This window comes from Pipistrellus hanaki (assembly GCF_964339955.1).
Source record: "Pipistrellus hanaki genome assembly, chromosome: 7".
Lineage (NCBI taxonomy): Eukaryota > Metazoa > Chordata > Mammalia > Chiroptera > Vespertilionidae > Pipistrellus > Pipistrellus hanaki.
In genome coordinates, this window is record NC_140509.1 from 15,779,907 (window position 1) to 15,802,034 (window position 22,128).

General features: G+C 35.9%; 1 protein-coding gene across 1 annotated transcript in view; it reads left to right on the forward strand.

Moving 5' to 3' along the window:
• CD2AP (CD2 associated protein) overlaps nt 1–22,128 on the forward strand; it is a 99,275-nt gene that overhangs the window by 45,162 nt on the left and 31,985 nt on the right. The window contains exons 5-10 of the mRNA XM_084890505.1: nt 3,344–3,464; nt 10,065–10,252; nt 17,429–17,507; nt 17,904–17,998; nt 18,993–19,097; nt 21,306–21,342. Coding sequence (XP_084746631.1) covers nt 3,344–3,464; nt 10,065–10,252; nt 17,429–17,507; nt 17,904–17,998; nt 18,993–19,097; nt 21,306–21,342 — 625 coding nt within the window. The remainder of the gene's footprint in view (nt 1–3,343; nt 3,465–10,064; nt 10,253–17,428; nt 17,508–17,903; nt 17,999–18,992; nt 19,098–21,305; nt 21,343–22,128) is intronic.

Below are 22,128 nucleotides of genomic sequence, written 5' to 3' on the forward strand. Positions count from 1 at the left end.
TAAGGGTCCCAGGTTAGATTCCGGTCAAGGGCATGTACCTTGGTTGCAGGCTTTATCCCTGGCCCTGGTCAGGGGCACGTGCGAGAGGCAACCAGTTGATGTGTCTAACATCGATGTTTCTCTCTCTGTCTCTTCCCCCTTCCTTCCACAAAAATTCAGTGGAAAAATACTCTCAGGGGAGGTTTAACGACAACAACAAAAATAATAATTTCACATTTCTGCTTTTACCATTAAAGGAATATTAAAGTTTTACTTGGCAGTTGAAATTCTCATTTTCAGAGTATGTTTTCATATCATATAGTGCCATAGGGATTGATATTGTGTCCTAATATGTAATGTAGTTTATCACTTTAGGTTTATGTTAAGTTCAGTATGTTTATACAAAGGGCATTTTTGTTTTATTTCTACTAGTTGGCAATGATAATATTTATTAAACCTATATTATGCCTGAAAAAATGTTTTATATGTATTATTTCCTTTAAATTTTTAAACAAACTAGAGATAGGAATTTTTATCCCAGTTTTACATATGAAGAGATTGAGTCATAGAAGATAATTGATTGGCTGTTCCATTTAAAGACAGGTTCATATGTGTGTGATCTGGAATTCAGAAAGGGCACAATAAGGATGACTGTGTCTGTTCTTTGATGTCTCGGGGCCTCCTGGAAAGATTCAAGGTTGAGTGCTTATGGAATCATGAGAAGGCCTCTTCACTCACATGTCTGGTGCTTAGAAGACTTGAAGATTAGGACTGCCTATGAGGAGAGCCTTTATGTAGCTTCTCCATCAGGCTTGGCTTTTTTACTGTAGTTGGGGGAGGTCTCATGATAGTTGGACTTATTACATAGCAGTACAGAGCTTTTAAAGTGCAAGCATTTCAGCAAACATAACCTTTTATAATTTAACTTTCACTACATTCTGTTGGTTACAAGCAAGATTGAAGGAGGTGGGACAAAGGCCACCACTTCTTGGTGGGAGGAGTGTGTCAAGTTTATTTTGTAGGTGAGCATATGGGGTAGATCTTGTTTCAGACATCTTTGCCCAAGTTCATATGCTTGGCATGCAGAGGAGCTTGAATCTGAATCCACACTGTTTTTGAATGAGTGTTCTTTACCACTCCCTACCTCTTAAGAATTCCTTAATCAATAGCAGGGGTCCTCAAACTTTTTAAAGTGGGGGCCAGATCACGGTCCCTCAGAGAGCTGGAGGGCCGGACTATATGAACTACTAATTCCTACTGTAACACCTCGGCTGCGCTCACTGCCCAAAAAACCTGGCGGGCCGGATCAGACTCCTCTGCGGGCCGCATGTGGCCCGCGGGCCGTAGTTTGAAGACCCCTGATCAATAGGAACTATTATAGGGTTATTTACCTAACTACCCAGTTGCTGCCAATATGAGATTCCAGGTGTAGATAATAGTTTTTTTTTATGTTTTCCTCTTTGTTGTGCCTGTTCAATTTGGTCCATTCTCATAATTGAGTCCCCCTGAAAATGCTCAGGTTTTAGATTTTAGTTTATTTCTGAGCGTTTTCTTCTCCTTATGTGCCTCTTAGTACCTTGTAGTTATAATGCACCAAACCAGTTGTCCCTTCTTTTGGTTGTATGGATGCCTTTGAGCAGGGATCTCAAGTTAATCTTTCAGCACTCACTCCTGCAACCAGTTAAGAGATCGGCTATTCAAAATGATTCATCAACAAAATCAAGTGCCGTTATTGTTGGTATTTTTTTTTTTCTGGACTTTTAAAAAAATCTAATTATAGTAAAGAAAAGGGATCACTTTAACCAAACAACTTGTTTCAAATTCAAATGGGGGATTGATTTTACTACCGTGTTTCCCCGAAAATAAGACATCCCCCAAAAATAAGACCTACTTACAGGTTTCCTTCTGAGTGAAATATAAGGCATCCCTCCAAAAATAAGCCTCCCCCCCCAGGATAAACATGAGAGATTTGGTCCACTGATTCTGAAAGAAATGGAGTCTCAAGAAATTCACCAGGAAATTCAGGAATTGATTGTTATGATGATGTTCCAGAAGATGATGACATGATTGTCATTGAATAAATGAGTAAATTCTTGATACTGTAGGATTCACAATTTGTCTGGTTTGTGTTGACAACTACTGTACTACCATACCGTATACAGGTAATAAATTTCCTTTATTTTTATTTAACAATAAATGTGTACCGTATTCTTCTTCATGGAAAAATAAGACATGCCCTGAAAATAAGACCTAGCGCATCTTTGGGAGCAAAAATTAATATAAGACACTGTCTTATTTTCAGGGAAGCAGGGTAGTGATATTCCCTTTAATGTGTTCCTATACATAATATTAAAAATTAACCTGAACACCTGGATAGAATTAGAGAACATCATGCTGAGTGAAATAAGCCAGTCAATGAAAGAGAAATACCACATGACCTCACTCATTTATGGATATTAAAGAACATTATAAACTGATGATCCAAAAGACAGATATAAAGACAGTAAAGCAACAAGAAGACTGTCAAATTACAGCGGGGAGGTTAGGGAGATCTGGGGGAGATAAGAGATCAACCGAAGGACTTGTATACATGCATATAAGTACAACCAATGGACACGAAACTCTGGGGAGTTTTGGGAGGGGGGGGGGCGGTAATGTTAAAATATGTACACAGATAATAATTTAATTAAAAAAAATTAACCTGAATAAAATACTGTTAAGTAACTTCATGAAAACTTAGTATCCTTGTTAGTGAATATACATTTTTCTAAAGAGTTTGGTTTCTGAAGATATTTTTGGTTGTGGTGGCGGGAGTTATTAGTAGAGCCTGAAATCTTGACTTTTTACAAGTAAATGATTCTTTTTCATACTTGGGTTAAGACTTGCTATTCAAGTAAAAGGCTGAGGAATTTCATGTGTCAATTAGGAGGGTATATTCTAATATTCATCAAACTTTTTCCAAACAAAAATTTACAAATACTTAAATATTATGTCATAATTACAAACCAAGGCTCAGTAGTCTTTAAAAGAGTAACATTCCAGAAGAAAACTATTTTCTTGCTATTAATACATTATTTTTGGTTATCTGATACTTAAATGAAAATTATTTCTTTATAGATTACAATTACAAGTTCTCATAGCAAATGTTTCAAAGTGCTGTTGATATGGTTAATCCAACCCACTTAGATTTAATCTACTTAAATATGTTTTCCCATTGTATTTTTTTTTTATAGGTTTAAAGGAATTATTTTACATTACTAACTTTGTGCTCATTCATTTATGTAGCTTAAATTTTCCCATAGGGAAAAGATTTTCATTTAGGAGAAATTTTTTTTTTAAATTTTTGAGTTGTGAACTCTTTCAGGTAGAAGAAGGCTGGTGGAGTGGAACCCTGAACAATAAGTTGGGACTGTTTCCCTCAAATTTTGTGAAAGAATTAGAGATAACAGATGATGGTGAAACTCATGAAGCCCAGGAGGATTCAGGTAAACTCTAAAAATGGTTAATAGATTTAAATAAACTTATATATCATCTAGTGTTTATACTAGAGGTCCGGTGCACAAAATTTGTGCACTGAGGGAGGGGGTGCAGGAGTGTCCCTCACCCTCTCCAATCTGGGACTCGTCAAGGTCAGTCAGACATCCCTCTCACAATCCAGAACTGCTGGCTCCCAACCGCTTGCCTGCCTGCCTTCCTGATTGTCCCTAACCACTTCTGCCTACCAGCCTGATCACCCCCTAACCACTCCCCTGCCAACCTGTTTGATGCCTAACTGCTCCGCTGCTGGCCCAATTTTCCCTAACTGTCCTTCCTTGCAGGCCTGGTCACCCCCAACTACCCTCCCCTGACAGTCTGGTCTCCCCTAACTGCTCCCCCCTGCTAGCCTGGTTGCCCCCAAATGGCTTCCCCTGTAGGCATGGTTCCCCCCAACTGCCCTCCCCTGCAGCCTGGGTTGCCCCCACCTCCCTTCCCCTGCAGGCCTGGTCCCCCAAACTGCCCTCCCCTGCAGGCCTGGTCCCTTCCAACTGTCCTCTTCTGCCAGTTTGATCTCCCACAATTGCCCTCCCCTGCTGGCCATCTTGTGTGTTCGAGTGATGGTCAATTTGCATATTACCTCTTTATTATATAGGATTTTTTGAAACTTTTCTTATTTTTGAACTGTGAGCTTTGGTTTATCTACTTTAAGAAAAAACCCAACCAACAACAACTATGACAGGGTCTCAAAATGAGCTAAGTAGGCAAAATAACTTAACGTTTTTTTCCTCTGATGTCTGCTTTAGCCTGAAGTAAACCTGTAGTACTGTACTCTGATTGTGAAGTGATAATACTTATTATATTTCTTCCCACTTAAGATATGCTTACATACAGTTTTTTTTAATACATATTTTTATTGATTTTAGAGAGGAAGGGAGAAGGAGAGAAAGAAACATCAATGAAAAGAATCATTGATTACCTGCCTCCCGCATGCCCCTCATTGGGGATCGAGTCTGTAACCCAAGTATGTGCCCTGATGGATGAATTAAACCATGACCTCTTGGTTCATTGGTGGATGCTCAATCACTGAGTCACACTGGCCAGGCTTTACATACAGCTTTGATCTGATTTTGCAAATATCCTATCCACAATTTTAGAAATTCCTCAAGTCAAAGATGCTGAAGTCAATCTTCATTGCAAATACTGATTTCATTGAAAGATAGAAAATCATTAAGATAGGAATAAATAGAGGAGTCATAACAACTAGACTTAGTATTTTATGTTACACTTATTTGAGGATGTTTAGTACCAGTTCTGAAGTCAAAACTTATGTTTTAAGGATGTATAGTAACCATTAGAGAACAAACAAGTACTGAAAACATCTGGCTTAAATTTAATGGTACATTTAACTCCTTAGCAGACTGTCCCCTGATTTACTTCTATTCCATATTGGTATTTCTTATGTTTTATAGGTATTGGGTTCTCTGATATTTGTTCTTTTTTTCTTTTCTTTTTAAAAAAAATATATTTTATTGATTTTTTACAGAGAGGAAAGGAGAGAGGTAGCCAGAAATGTCGATGAGAGAGAAACATCAACCAGCTGCCTCCTGCACACACCCCCGGGGATGTGCCTGCAACCAACGTACATGCCCCTGACCGGAATTGAACCCAGGATCCCTCAGTCCGCAGACTGACCCTCCATCCACTGAGCCAAACCGGTTTCGGCTGATATTTGTTCTTAACATTAGAATTTGGTATTAAAACTTATGAAATTATTTTTATAATGCTATATAAATTGAGCTCTTAAAGTATGTACAAAACTTAAAGTTTATGTGGGATCTCTAGCAAAAAGAAATCAAATTTAAATTTGGATGTAAATAATTGTAAATATTTTGGGCATTTTTCTCACATTGTTTAGCCTTATTTGAATTTTAGTAACCTTGCAGTTATATCTGTTAAAAATACACTTCCTTGCTTATTTAACCTGTTTACAATAACAAGCATTCTAAATGTGGAGCTTTGTGATTATGGGGTGGTAAGTCAGCGGTTTAAGTGCACTATAATTCCTTTTTTTAAACTCTTAAGTTTTAAGCAGAGAGTATTTGTTTGAATATTGATTTAAATGCCAGGAAACGAATGTGCTATAAAGATTTTAGAACTTTAGTGATAAAAGTATATAATTCTTTAAGTTTTAAGAGTTTGATCTTATTCATTAAAGAATTGACTTTCACTCTTCCTGTGTCCTAACAAAGTGTAATATCCTTTGTTTATATTTGGTATTTTGACAGTCTTTTTAGATAGTAGTGTGTATTTCTAGTAACTGTTATAGGAAATATAGTCGACTATATATTATGAAATATTATTTTTTACTTATATTCTAGTGCTATATTCAGCACAATTTGATTATTTTATATAGTTTCTCCTTACCCTCTTTTCATTTAGTAGAGCTCTTCTGTTCTTTTAATCAATTAACTGAAATAAATGGGGTAATATTCTTGGTTTTACCAGTTAAACTCTGGCTGTCATGTTAAGGAGGTAATTCTGATTCTAAACAAAAATTAGACAATATTTTCTGATCCTTCAGGATAATTTATTTTTATACCCTCAGTTTTTATTGAAGGACCATAGAATAAAAGTTATAAGAGCTACTATTACATTTTTATAGGAATGTGATAAGTTCATAATTTGTTCTGTTCTGATTGGTTTCTATATAAAATCTCAAGATAAAAATATTTTTTAGTATTTTCATGAAAATTAAATTCTCAAGGGAAGTGTTATACTTCCATTTTATAATGAATATATGTAACCTATTTTGTTTAGAGTGCTCTTTTGCCACTTAAAGATTCCACTTATTTGCTAACATTTGCTTTCAATTTTTCCCCTTATTCTATAAAGCCCGTGACTATATCTGCTGGAATTTTTCTCCCTTGTATAATCTTTTCCCCATCCTAAACCTATCAAAACCTCCATTTATATCTAATAAGTATCTTAAACTTAAGATGGTCAAAACTGGACATCTGTTCTTTTCTTGCAGCCAAATCTGCTCTATACAGTTTTTTTACTCAAGTTAATGACAACTCCATCTCTCTTTTACTTTGACCAGTGGTCGGCAAACATGCGGCTCTTTGGCCCCTTCAATGTGCTCTTCCACAAAATTCCATGGTCTCGCGAGTCTATTTTGAAGAAGTGGCATTAGAAGAAGTTTAAGTTTTAAAAAATTGTCTCTCAAAAGAAATTTCAACCGTTGTACTGTTGATATTTGGCTCTGTTGACTAATGAGTTTGCCGACCACTGATTTGACTCATCAGACACACTCCTGTTTCCTTGTCCTTGTGGTCACAGAGCAGGCCTGGGCTGGCCTGGCCCTGGTCACCTTGTTGATACTTGGCTCTGTTGACTAATAAGTTTGCCGACCACTGACTTAGACCAAAGACTTGGATTCACCTTTTACTCTTCTTTTTAATCTCACCCTTTACTTGTTACCTACTAAATAAATGTGCGGAATCTGTTTTCATTTACTATCTCCACTGCTGCTACCCTGGTGTAAGTTTTATTTTGCTGTATAATTGTAGTGGCCTGTTATTTGCCATTTCTTCCCTTTTGAAAGTTCAAGTGCTCACCTCCAGTAGTTACGCATTTCAAGAAGTCAGGAACAATTTGGTCTCACAGCCTTTATATTTGTTGTATATCTTTGGGAATGTTCTTTGAGATCTCCTTATGGCTTTAGATCTGATTTCAGCAGTCTGGTCAGAAGTCACCTTTTCAGTTAGGCCTTTCCTGATAGCTCTGGATAAAATAGCCAGAAGCTCCCATCCTCCACTCTTAATTTCCTTTTCCTCTTTGATATTTGTTATTGGTCCTTATTAATTTTCTTATTGCCTGTCTACCCCTATGTTAAATATACATTTTGTTTTGTTCATTGCTGCATGCCCAATTTCTAGAACATTCATTGACAGCTCAATGAATGAATGATCTTTTGTGGTTTACAGAGAACTTTTCAAACACTTTGTCATGTTAAAGTCTCATAACTTTTGAGGGGATTAGTTCACTCCTGTTTTAAAGGTGAAGGTATTGTAACTCAGATAATTTATCCATGGAGTGATAAAAATCACAATTGGAATTCTGTTCTGATCTTTTTATTTTATTTATTTATTTTTAAAATATATTTTATTGATTTTTTACAGAGAGGAAGGGAGAGAGATAGAGAGCTAGAAATGTCGATGAGAGAGAAACATCGACCAGCTGCCTCCTGCACACCCCCCACCGGGGATGTGCCCGCAACCAATGTACATGCCCCTGACCGGAATTGAACCTGGGACCTTTCAGCCCACAGACCGATGCTCTACCACTGAGCCAAACCGGTTTCGGCTGTGCTGATCTTTTTAATTACTATGCTATTTTAACATGTGAGGGTATGGATATTAGATGATTCTCACTATTTTACCACTTTTGTTTGCCAGCTGTCTTTTATTATAATTTTAAAAAAATCATAGAATTGTCTTCTCGTGTACTTTTATTCCTATGCAAGTTATGGGCAGTGATATCAGTGGCATTTCCTATGGAGTCAATGTATTCTTAAATCTAAATTTGAAAGTCAAAACCAGTGAAGGAAAATTCCTAATATAAATACTATTTAATTAATTCAAAATTCATATATTTATCAATATATTGAGTGCTTATTGATGAGCATATTATGCAAGGTTCTTAGAATACAGTAGTGAGCAACATAAGCATGATTCTTCTCCATATTTGAAGCTTTTAGTCCTTTGGGAAAGAAGACTTAAACAAGTGATTATAATTCCACATGAGAAATGTTTGTGACAGGAAACTTTAGGCTGCTATAGATGTATGTTAGAGAAACCAAATTTAGCAGGATATGAGGGAATGTGCCCTGTTACAGATTAAGATCCCAAAATAGGTGGGAGATCCCTAGGCAAGTTTGTGTCAGAGGATAAAGAAAGAGCATAGTATTTTCAAGATGCTGAAAGAGATTCAATTCAGAGGGATTTTAGAGAGTATAGTTGGATGTGGTGAATGTTGAGACTGGAGAAATTATTGGGTCAGGTTTAAGAAAGCATTGCAAAAATGCTAAATCCAGAAACCAAGAGTGAAATGATTAGATTGTTTTTAGATAGATTGGTTTGGTTGCATTGTTGAAAGTGGTTTAGAGAAGAGTAAAGACTAGTTAAGGAGATTAGCTGAGAATGTTTTGGTAATTAAGGTAGAAATAGTATTAGTTTAAACTAGAGGAGTGATCATAGGAATGAAGAAACATGGGTAGAATAGGAGCTAAATAGGTGATAGAAAGAACTGCACTGTGTTGATGGGAAATGTGAATGATTGAGAAGGAAGAGCCAGTGGCTACCAGGTTTGGGGCTCAAGAAGCTTTGTTATTAAATTATATTAAAATGTTTAAAATGGTTTTGGGGCCATCTAGAATTACATTCAAATGTTGGCTTTGTTACCGTGGCCTTGGGAAAGACAAATTAGATATAATTCATGTATAGTGCTTAGAAAGTGCCTGGTACAGATTAAGCCAGGAATAAATGGTACTACCATTGTAATTATTACTCATTTCTTTCTTACGGTTAAATATCAATGAGCTGATAACCACAGATTTTTAGGGAAATGATTCTTGAATTTTCTTTGATGTTTTACTTTAGAACTTAATTTCTTAGATTATAAGGCCCTTTGAGAATCTGTTATAAGCTGTGCTTTTACCCAGAAAAATGAACTGAAAAAATACCCACACAGTTTTCCTTGGGTTTGGTCATGGACTCATTGAGGCCTCTGAATAAGAACCTTTGCTGCTGAGGAAGCATGTAGAAACAACTTTCTTACCCATGTAACATTAGGCTTTCTTTAATAGTTTTACCATTATAATGTAAAATTTCATGGACTTACATTACTTTATCCATGAGTTAAATGGACAGATCTTGAACTGTTGACTCTTTAAGATAAAAATTTTCTAATATTACCAGTTTTTGTATTTGGAAACTTACCCTAACTTTGATTAGACTAATACAACTTTTAATAATGATTAACTTTATCTCTTTTAATGCTTCAGTCTTACATTTCATATATTTGCCCAAAGTTGTAAATTTAAATATATATATATGTATTTGTTGATTTCAGAGAGGAAGGGAGAGGGAGAGAGAGATGGGAACATTAATGGTGAGAGAGAATCATTGATTGGCTGCCTCCTGCATACCCCTGCCTAGGGATTGAGCCCATAACTCTGACATGTGCCCTGCCTGGCAATCAAACCTTGGCCTCCTGGTTCATGGATAATGCTCAACCACTAAGCCAAACTGGCTGGGCACAGAGCTGTAAATTTGACATCCTCTTAATAAGGATTTTGTATATTATGATTTCTTGGATTTCTTAATTAGCATTTCACTAATTGAAAATACCTAAATTGTTAAAGTTTCGCACAAATCCAGAAAAATATCAGGATAAAGTACATATTGCTCTTTTGAATATGTTAATACTCAGTAATTTAACTTATTTTTATTTGACATTTTTTATTAGGAGATATAGAATGTAAACACTATGGAAGGGGAATATCAAGATTTTCATGTCATTCTTCAAAAAATGAATTATTCTTTCAGAAACTGTTTGGACTGGGCCCACCTTGTCTTTCCCATCTCAGGGGAATGGGAATGAAACTTCGCCTGGATCAGTGACACAGCCAAAGAAAATTCGAGGGATTGGATTTGGAGATATTTTTAAAGAAGGCTCTGTGAAACTTAGGACAAGAGCATCCAGTAGTGAAACAGAAGAGAAAAAATCAGAAAAGGTAATATCCATAAACTTTACTTAGATTAATATCATCATTTCTCTCATTAAGCATTTTTTAAAATGTAAAAATCACTTGCAACTTGTAAATGTTTTGTTGTTGTTGTTGTTGTTTTTTGATATTGCTGATCATTGGTTAAAAGACTGAGAGACTCTTCAGGTTTACAGTGATTAATGTTTACATTTGATTTTTATAAAATTAGAATGTTTTGTGGTAAATTTAACACAAACTCTCCTTAGTAAAAGCCTTAGAGTTTTAGTTATCACAGTTTAAAATAGAAAAGGCAAGTCTTTTTTTTCTTTTCCTTTTAAAACTAAAATTATATATTTAATTTGAAGTAGTCCTCAAATGGACCATTTAAAATGGCTTTAAAATGAGATATGAAGTGTATTAGGCACGGCTTAAATTTTCTCAGGCATTGTAAAAATAGGACACAGTGATTGTACCATACATTATAAGTTCTAATAAGAGATTTAAAACGAAATCTTTATTTTTGGAGGAAAATAGCTACAATCTGAAGGGCATTTATTTCAAAGCTGTTGTTCCTGGCATTAATTAAATTAATATCTGGGAGCTTCAGATCAAATACTTGTTTCAGATAGGAGGCTTTCTGTGATGTTTACGGCATTGTTTCCTTTTTAGTTCTCATCTGTATGTTGTCATTTAACTCTTAAGAGTTTAAAATATTTCAGTATTTACTTGCCTTGTTTAGCTGTATTTCGCTTTAAGACTCTTTTGGTTGATGAAATATATATTTAAGTTTTCTCCTAACTTGTTTAGTTTCAACTTCCCCCTCCCCCCCTTAATTTGCTACACATTTTCTCATCTAATTGTGATTTGGGTTCAGGAAAGAAAACTTGTATTTTGTATCTTATCTTTTTCTAGCTATGAGACTTCTAGCCTTAAGATTATGGGGCCTAATTGATTCTTGGTTTTCAAGATAAAGATTGGAATTCTTGTGGATTTTAGAGTGTTGCTGTAGCCATAACAGTTGGGATGTTGGAGAGGCAATGTCTGCATTGATGATATGGGGGCCTCTTTCCAACTCTCCAGTTTAGGATTATATTGAAACACTTCATTTGATTAATGATGACACTAACATTTTTTAATTATTAAAAATATTTTTATTAAACAAAGTAAAACTTCAAAAATAAATACGTGCCTTTTCCCTAAAGGCCACTGTTTCAAAGTGCCATTTTATCCCTGGCTTGAGATTCCTCTATTTTGCTTTGGAAGGTTTTCAGGACAACTTTAGCAGTGGCATTTAGAAGATGATGCCCTGGACCACCAGTTGCAGGTCCAGGTGGATTAAGAGAAACAGCTGTGGAACAGGGATTCACACCTGTTTTTGGGTGTGGCTCCTCAGGAAGGTTGAATAGTGGCACATTGTAAGCTTGTTTTGTCTTTCCTGTTGAATCTCACGGCTTCATATGACAAAGTGGAGTGTTTTTTTGCTGTTGGAAAAGCTGAATGAAATTTTGCTTTTAGATATTTAACAAAAAGTTCTGAAAAAGAACCTTCATGCACAACTGCTGTATTGGTGTGAGAGCTGAGTGGGGATACTTTATCTAAGCCGCTTGATCACCCACCTAGTAACACTGCCTTGCTCTTTATTGAACAACTGTTCCCTTTCTTCGCTCTTGATACGCAGGGTGCTTCCCATCAATTGTAACACTTCATGATGTTCATGTTTAGGTGTTCGAAAATATTCTCTAAAGAGATTTCTCATTTGGACTCTGTCGACTTTCCTTCTGTGTTACTTAGTAAGTTAATTAAATTTTTTTTAATGTTCCCCAGTACTTCCTGTTGAACCTCATTTTGTTAAATTCTTTAATTTGTTCTTCCTTCTGATACAAGCCAGCATTCGTTTTATCTAGATACCCCTGTAACGCCTCAGTTTTCCATCTACTATCTGCCTTCTGTATCCATTCAGCTAGTAACAACTTTGTTAGCTACTGTGTGAGCACACTGCTTTTCTTGTTCTTGAGACAGAAAGCTATAATGCACTTTCATCTTTCTCCTTGGTGACAACACTCCATTGTTCCTGCAATGACTCTACCTACTGACTGACTCCATGGCTTGCATTAGAAGGTGAATCTGGCTTTTCCTATAACACTGTGACTTTCCTTCTCAGATTAGCTGCTCCATCTTTTGTAGGCTTCTGGCAAAGGGAAATATTGTGATCCTAAAGCATGGTTAAGGGATCTCTCTAGCTCCTGGTTTAAGTATAATTCTTTGACACAAAAATACTGAACCTCCTTCTCATAAAGCACACTTTTCCATTTGTTTCTGTTTCAGTGCAAACAGGACTTCATTTCCCTCCTGATGAAACATAACTCTCTCTTTGAGTAATGTGACTGCCTTTAAGAGCTGATTTAATTCCCTCATCTTGCCCTGATCTTTTTTATTTTACTTTTAATAATTATTCTAAAACAAGGGTCTTGTTATCATTGCGATATATTCCAATTCTTTTTTTTTTTTCCCACCATAAAAAGCCACACCTTTGTCTGTTGTAGTGCTTGATTTTCTGTTTGCTTTTCCTGTGAAGTTTCTACTATTTTTTCATTTCCCTGTTTGATTTTCCGTATGTTGACTTCAAGATTCAGTAGTCTCATCCTTTAGGTTGGTTGCCATCTACCTCAAAAGTTTATTTTCACTCACTTAGTGAAATTTTCACTTGAAGAAAGAAATTTATCACATATTGCTCTGAATAAGCTCTCTCTCTCTCTCTCTCTTTTTTTTTTTTAAATTTGCCTCACCCCTCTTTTTTTCTTAATAGATTTTGTAAAACATCTTGTTTCTCCTTTTGCTGTTCAATTTCTGAATTAGTTTGTTCACATTTTCTTTCTGGTCCAGAGATGGCAGCAAATGAATCAATCTCTGGTGATCTTTCTCTCTTCTCTGTGGTTCCAATTGTAGCTCCTTTTTCCTACATTGATTTTCTCAGCCCTTGAAGCCCTTCTGGGAGCAATTTAGAAGACTCACTGAATTCATCAGATTTCATTGCCTTCAGAGAGACTGCATTCTGCAGTCATGGACCCGTTGGAGAACTGTGGTGAAATAAGCTCAGACTGACCTGAAAGAGCAGAGCTACCTTACACTGAGCTGAATTAATGCTGGTTTCTTTTCTGAACGTTGGTTGTTTACAATGAGATTGTTACCTTGGTTTAAGCTACTCCGTCTCATTATTTTGTTTTCAGCAGCAGACAGTATGTTGCACTCAATGATTCTCCCACGAATGTATTTTGGGGAAAAACTTTTTTTTGTCACACTATTTTGCTTTGTAACATCACACTTCAATTCACATTCTTTAGCTGTTTTCCTTTTCCTCATTCTCATTTTGTTCTCATCTTGAAATATCTCTCATTTTGTACAGAAAGTAATTTTTTCTTGAGGGATTTAATTCTGATTTAAAGTACGTTGGTCTTTTCGTTAACTGTTTTGTTGGTGTTTTTTGTTTTTTTTCTGTTTGTAGAATTTGAAGAGATTTTTGCATATCATGAATTTTAGATTTCGTGATATTTAGAGAACTTCCTCAGATTCCCCAGCAACCTTGCTGTAACAGATTTTCAAGTTATTCAATTTTTTCTTTATATTCATTTATTTATGACTAGAGGCTCAGTGCACAAAATTCGCACACAGGGAAGGGGAGGGAGTCCCTCAGCCCAGCCTGTACCCTTTCCAATCTGGGACCCTTGAGGGATGTCCAACATCCCTCTCACAATCCAGGACTGCTGGCTCCCAACTGCTCGCCTGCCTGATTGCCCCTAACCGCTTCTGCCTGCCAGTCTGATCACCCCCTAATCACTCCCATGCCAGCCTGATTGATGTCTAACTGTTCCCCTGCTAGCCTGTTTGCCCTGAAGGGTATCCCGGATCAGGGTGGGGGTTCCCTTTGGGAGTGGGGCAGCCTGATCCAAGGGCCTGTGGTGGTTTGTAGGCCAGTCACGCCCCCTGGTGACCCAAGTGGAGGCCCTGGTATCTGGAATTTATTTACCTTCTACAATTGAACCTTTGTATCCTGGAACAGAGCCAAGCCTCCTGCTCACTCCGAGGCCAGCAGCCATTTCTGTTTGGATTTGTTTACCTTCTATAATTGTAACTTTGTAGCCTTGTGGAGGCCAAAGCTGGCAAGGGCAGGCGGAAAGCTTGGCTTCCACCATTGCCTGGGAAACCCAAGCCTCCCTCCTGCTCTCTGTGGCTGTAGCCATCTTGGTTGGGTTTATTTGCATACTCACTCTGATTGGCTGTTGGGCATTACTGGTGGGTATAGCAGAGTGATGGTTAATTTGCATATTACTCTTTTATTAGGAAGGATACCTATCCCTTACTTTTCTACTTTTTGTATTTGAACATTCTGAAGTATTGCCATTTCAAATTGATGTTCATCAGTATACTTGTTTTGCTTCTGTTTAAGTTTCTTGATGGTTTATTGGAATTAACCATCATAGCTGTTGGCTGTGGAAGTCTGAACAAAGCACCTCCAATGGCTAACTTCAGCCTCAAGTATTACAGTTTTATTTGACAGTTTATTTCCTTATGATGAAATCAGGTTAGGAAAGTCCATGTCACTTCCATTGTAAGCTGAACCATGAAGGTTGATGTCATCACCACTGAAGGTGATGCAGGGGTGATGTACAAGGCCAGCTCCAGAATTTCTCGCTGAGTGTCTGACTGTAGCATTTGCACATTGTTCTTTAACACAATCTGTCTTCCTTCCAGAAGTTTCATTTCCAAGTCTTTTTGTTGTAGTTGATGTCAGAAAGGAGCATTTTTGTTGCTTTATTTAAAGCTCTGATGTTTCATACCCCTGGTCTAGTCACCACAGAGTTTCAGGTCTCTCATTCTCTGCTCTTGAAATTGCCCGAATGGCTTCCACCTCCTTCTTCTTAGAGTCAAGTGTTTCTTCCTTTCTTTTTTAAAAATATATTTTTATTACCTTCAAAGAAGAAGAGAGAGATGGAAACATCAATGATAAGAGAGAATCATTGATTGGCTGCCTCCTGCATGCCCCACAGTGGGGATCTAACCCGAAACCTGGGCATGTGCCCTGACTGGGAATTGAACCATGACCTCCTGGCTCACAGTTTGACCATCTGAGCCACACCAGTCAGGCTCTTCCTCTTTATTTTATTTTATTTTATTTTATTTTATTTTATTTTATTTTATTTTATTTTATTTTATTTTATTATTTCATCAGCACCTCTTTTGTGCTATTAGAGATATGTCTCTGAAAGGAGCCACAGTGCTGCCCACTTGCCCAGGGAATGGCCTTAGCCAGAGCCAAAGCCACCAAACATAGGACTGACCTGGTCCGCCTGCCAAAAGCATCCTGTGCCCAGGACAATCCCACCAACTGTCCAGGAATTGTGGCATGGGTGGGGCTAAGGATCAAATCACAATGATCCATTTCTAGTCCACGCCTGAGTGATGGAAGGGTCTTACCACGTGGGGGACACCTGAGAGCTGAAAGATCTGGCCTAAGCCTGTCAAAGGGGACTCTTCTGTCCCAGTGACTATTTCCACTCCACAAACATAGACTCCACTGCCACTATGGCCACTATGAAGGCATTGCCTTCAAACACTCCCTACCTTAGGCAAACAGGAAATACACATTTCCTTTGACTGTTTTGTCACACAGCTCATGTCCTGCAGCTTGTGATTTCCACACCACCATCCTCCCCCACCCCCTTTTTGGGTTTGAATTCACAGTGACACATTCATCTTAAGAACACAAATGAGTGATATTAGGTAGATATCTGTGCCTGTGTATTGAATCCTACACTATTGATGTTTTAATTGCCATTTATAATGTCCACTGCTCCAGAGTTGTGCTTATAAAAGTAGTCTCAGTTCACCCTTCATGGTGGGCTTTCGAGGCTTGCTTAGATCACTCACCTAGGAATTGATAAAGTAGAGAGCACATTTGCTATGTTTGTAAATGACACCAAATTGGAAGATATGGTGGTTAGAATTCGGAGGAATTACAGTGAGTGTCTTAAAATTTAAACAGAACAGCCCTGGCCAGTTGAGTTTGATTCTCATTCAGGGCACATACCTAGATTGTTGGTTCAATTTCTGGTCAGGGTATGCATGGGAGGCAAACCCTTTTTTTATTTTTACATTTTTAAAAATATATCTTTATTGATTTCAGAGAGGTAGGGAGAGGGGAAAAGAGAGACAGAAACATCAATGATGAGAGAGAGTCACTGATTGGCTGCCTCCTGCATATCCTCTACCTGGGGATCAAGCCCGCAAACCAGACATGTGCCCCTGACTGGAATTGAACCTGGGACCCTTCAGTCTGCAGGTTGATGCTCTATCCACTGAGCAAAACCAGCTAGAGCAAGGCAAACCTATTGATGTTTTTGTCTCACATAGATCTTTCTCTCTCTGCCTCCCTCCCCCTTACTCTCTCTAAAGTCAGTGAGTAAGTTAGCAGTGTGTTCAGATTTTTAACTGAAGCAATGAAATCTAAGTTCAAATAGAATGTTATTTCTGGGAATAGGACTCAAGGAAATGGTATAAAATGGCAAAGGACTTAACTGTAGTAAATTATAGTGGAAAATTGTCTACTAGACTATAGTTATATTGACTATAGTTATAATGACCTTAATGGTATTTTCATTTCAATAGGAGCAATGAAGTACCAAGACTTTTTTTTTTTTTTTTTTTTTTAACCTCTGTCTCGTAAGGACGTTTAATGATGTTTAAGGGCTCACTTTCTGGAGTTATACTTTTGGGGTTTCAATCTGGGTTCTACTAAATTACTCTTCTCATGGTTGGATTATTAACTGTAAAAAGAATAAATGATAGTGCCTGCTTTATACAGGGTGTTCTGCAGACTAAGTTATAATGAATGTCAAGTTCTTAGCTCAGGGATTGGCCCATAGTAAGTTTTTAAATGCTATTGTTATTTTAGAGGTTCTAAAATTAAGGTAATGTATAGGTATCAGAATATTTTTTATCATAAAACCAGGAAGTTTAAAAAGTTAGATGTTCTGAGTTATCATTTCAGTCACTTTTGAAATCTGTCTCTTTCATATGGCAGAATTTTCAGTCATGTTACTGAGTATACTATTAATGAAAACTGGATACCTGTAAATGGAAACTTTGTTTAACAGCATTTTCTTTATTCTAACTTAAAATAGTTGATTTCATCCTTTTCTATTGTAGCCCTCAATCATACAATCACTAGGATCCAGAACTCAGAACACGGAGATAACAAAAGCAGACACTGAAGGTAAAACAAAAGGTAAGTGTTTCAATAAAACTTTCATACTAGGAATGAAACATATTCAGAATTTTATTATTATATTTGTTGAAGGCATTTGTCAACAGTATACCACTTGATCAGTGTATTAAATCCTGCTAGCTATAGGTATCATGAGGTCAAAGATTTTAATGTGCTTTGTTCACTGATGTTCTACCCTGACAGATAGAACTGTGCCTAGAGCATAGCAGGAACTTCGTAAGCAGTTAATGAATGATTAATGAAATTGTTACTTAATTTCACATATGGTATTAGCTAAAATTATTAAATTCACTTTAATAGTTTCTAGTATGCATTTCTTTGCACTAGATAGAAACTTAAGCATTTGTGGAAAGAATCAATGTATATAAGTTATATTATTTACATTCTTTATTTTAGCTAAGGACTATTGCAGAGCATTATTTGCCTATGAAGGTACGAATGAAGATGAACTTACTTTTAAAGAGGGGGACATAATCCACTTGATAAGTAAGGTAAAATCTTTCTCTGCTTTGAAAATCATGTGTAATTTATTCATAGAAACATTTTTTCAGTATTCTTATATTCCCCCTGGCACCTGAGCCCTGGAAGTGCTGGAACTTGTCATGTGCGCTTGCATGTGTATGTGTGTTTAGGCAACTTTGTCTTTGTTATAATTTATGTTATTGGGATTTATTTTTACTGTCATATTGTGTTTTTCTTTAACCTTAACCAGCCTTCAGGTTTCTGTTCTTACTTTATTTTTTTACCTTATCCCATTTTATTTGAACCTACTGTTTGTTGTATTGTTTTTAATGTATATTAAAAAAATAAAAAAAAACTCACAAGGAATAATGAGGAAACAATTTAAATGTCCCTCAACATGTAAAAATTATACAGTGAAAGGTAGTGCAGCTAAACAGTATTATTGGGATCTATCAAAATTCTATAATTAGTATTTGTAAGAGAGCAAAATTATAAATATTTTGTTTTTCATCCCTTTGAATCATTTTTGAAATTTATTTCTATTGTTTTAAATTAATGACCAGCTGGTTCACTGTATGCCATTTTGAATATTCATACAGTATGGACTAATTTCTCATGGAAGGATGGCATTTGGAAGGAATTGAAGAAGGGCTTGTTAATTTCTAAACCAAATGAATAATGTGATTGATATTGAGTATTATAATGTTGGGAAGAATGTTTAGTAAGATATAGTTTGGAAAGTCATATTCTCTTCACCCTCCTCTCCTACTCTTCTTTTTCCTTTCTCCTCCCCAAAAACTTTTTATCCTTGTAAATTAAATTTAAAACATTTAACTTATAAACCTAACTTATAACTAATGCTAGAAGCAATATTGAGGAATATTTTTTGTTAGGATGATCTCATAATGTGTTAAGGTATTTTTTTTCTCTTGCAAAAATAATGGAATTCAATAATTTCTATAATTTTTTGCTTATTTAAAGATAACCCTTATTATCTTAATTATTTTTCATGTTGCATTTTAGGAGACTGGAGAAGCTGGCTGGTGGAAGGGTGAACTTAATGGTAAAGAAGGAGTATTTCCGGACAATTTTGCTGTTCAGATAAATGAACTGGATAAGGACTTTCCAGTAAGCTTTATTTTTCAATGATGATATAGTATAAAGAACGTCTTAACATTATTTTTTTTATATATATATATTATTGATTTTTCACAGAGAGGAAGGGAGAGAGAAAGAGAGCTAGAAACGTCGATGAGAGAGAAACATTGACCAGCTACCTCCTGCACACCCCTTACTGGGGATGTGCCCACAGCCAATGTACATGCCCTTGACTGGAATCGAACCTGGGACCCTTCAGTCCACAGACCGATGCTCTACCACTGAGCCAAACCGGTTTCGGCAGTATTTTTTAAAAAACAGGATTTTTACATTGTTACTGAATACTATTATGAGGATATTTAGATTCATATTTTCAAGTAACTTATTTGAATTATAGTAAAAACAAAACAATATTTCAGCTCTGTGCTTTATTACTGGTTTTCTTTCCCCACTGATAGTATTGAAGAATAACCTTTGACTCATTACTTTTTACTTTTTTAAAATATTTTCTATTGGTTTCAGAGGGGAAGAGAGAGGGAGAGAGAAATAGAAACATTAATGATGAGAGAGAATTGATCGGCTGCCTCCTGCATGCCCCCAGCTAGGGATTGAGCCTGCAACATAGGCATGTGCCCCAACTGGGAATCAAACCGAGACTTCCTCGTTCGTAGGTGAATGCTCAACCTTTGAGCCATACCAGCTGGGCTTATTACTTTATTATAATTAAGTGGAAAGGGAATCAGGTGGTGGAGATGGGAAAAGCAGTAGGAGAAGAGGGATACTGTAATAATGTTAACATTAAAAGTTTTCTTTAAAGGTCAGAAAAATAACACCAGCACACACACACATCTTTTAATATGGAAACAGATACCTTTAATAAATTATTTAAAAATGAAATACTACATGCAGTAAAAAAAGAAAAAGAAAAAAAGCTGGCCATACTAGTTAGATAAATTAGCACTTAGCTGGAAGACGTTATAGTTTTATTTAATTTGTTGAAAATAAGGCAATGTAGACCTTGCTGTTACTCTGTCAGTTCATTTTTTTTGTACGATAAAAATCAGTCTTTGCCTCCTTAAAGGATTTAATATATCTGTTTACTTCTCATGGTAAATAAAGTGAATCTGAGTTTCATCAGTAATCTTTTGTTTTTGTGCACCTTCATCCCTTCTACCCTGTGGAGTGATGGACCTAATTGAGTTTTAAAAACATATAGGGAGAAAGGGAGTTAGATTGCAGTTACACAGCAAGGCAGTCTACCACATTTGATTTAAGCAATGCAGAACTCGCTGATGTTCTGTCTTTTATTTAGTTAAGTAAATTACCAGAGGTTACTCTGTGGAGGCTCACACTGTCTGAGGCCCTTCTTTAGCTGGATTTTATTCACTGATTCAGCCTCCAGTGTGCTTTACTTTTATATATATTTTTTCCTGCTTATTGAATTTAGGGAGAGAAAGAAACATCAATTTGTTGTTCGATTAATTTATGCATTTATTGCTTGATCCTTGTATGTGTCCTAATTGGGGATTGAACTTACAACCTTAGTGTATGGAGATAAGCTCTAATCCACTGAACTACCTAGCCAGGGCCTTTTCTTAATGAATACCCTTTTTTTTGAGGGGGGGGGGGGGGAGAGTCTTTATTGGATGCTTATACCCTATTGATTATTAGTTATTTTAAATTTGGAAAAAACAAAATTCACATACTTCGAAAGGTGCCTCAAGTTTTTTTTTTACTTATTAGGTAAATCCTTCTAAATAAGAGAATTTTAATAAATTAAAGAAATACATACCTTTGCTGTTATCTTCTTTTTGAGCATTCTAAAGAATCAAGAATGAAAGCTACATATATTTACTAGCTGCTCCTTTTTGTTGTTTAAACAATGAGTATTTCTTTTCCTTCCCCTGCCATCCCTCCCCACCCAAATGTCAACTGTTACAGTGAAATGGTACATAGGACTCTTAAATTGCGGGAGGCAGGACAGAACAGTTTTGCTCTTCAAGAATTTGTAGGTTTATCTAATACTGATAAATTTTGAATTTTGATCAAGGAGGTATTATAATAGAATAAAATTTTCTCCATGACTTTTTTTGGTGTTGTTAGGATTTTATTTTATAATTTTTAGCAGGTAGGGGTTTAGAGATGTTCATATAATTTTGATTTTTAATGATCAGAATTTATTTTAAGTATATTTAATATGTAAGTATTGAACTGTTTTCACCATTATTATTTTAATAGAAACCAAAGAAACCACCACCTCCTGCCAAGGGTCCAGGTATGTAAGAAAACTGTTTTTCAGTTTGCTGTTTTCATATCTTTAAATTCTTAAATAGTGAAATTTGGTTTTATGTACATCATTTATTTTTATTAGCAAAAAAAAGTATGTGCTCTGTATCAATTTTTAGAAATATATAGAAACTGAGTGTTCACATGCATTAATATCTGTTAGTATTTTTCAACAGATATTAAAACAGGGTATATAAAATAGGAATGTTGAAAAATAATTTATATAGTGTAGTTCTATGTCATTTTTATTAGAGAATTGACTAAGTTAAGATCTGCTAGAAAAACTTAATATATTGACCTGACAAATTATTTTTTATGTCCAGATGAAATCCATTTTTTTGTCTCAAACAAATAATTTTTTATGTACTCTTCCTTAAGAGAGTGTGTTAGGGATTAAAGAAACTAGAAGAGTTTATTTTTTTAAACGGTTGAATTAAACAAACCTAGAAGATTTTTCCAGAGTTAATGTTTTATAATCTGGTTCTTTGTCTATGTCTAGGAATTTCAAAGCATCCAATTTTTGATGTTGATAAATACAGTATAATTTTTTCTGAAAGATTTGCTCTTTTTAGAATAATGAAAGTCCTTTCCTGCTCAATAGTTTTAGCTTTGTATCCGCTGACCTAATCCCAGACCATGAAAAACACAAGTTAAAAATAACTTTTATATAAGATAGTGTTGGAGGCTTTTTAGACACTAGTTATATTGGTCCTACAAAATTAATTAAAATCTTCTATGTATGTAAAAGGCTAATATGCAAAGTGTCCCCTCGGGA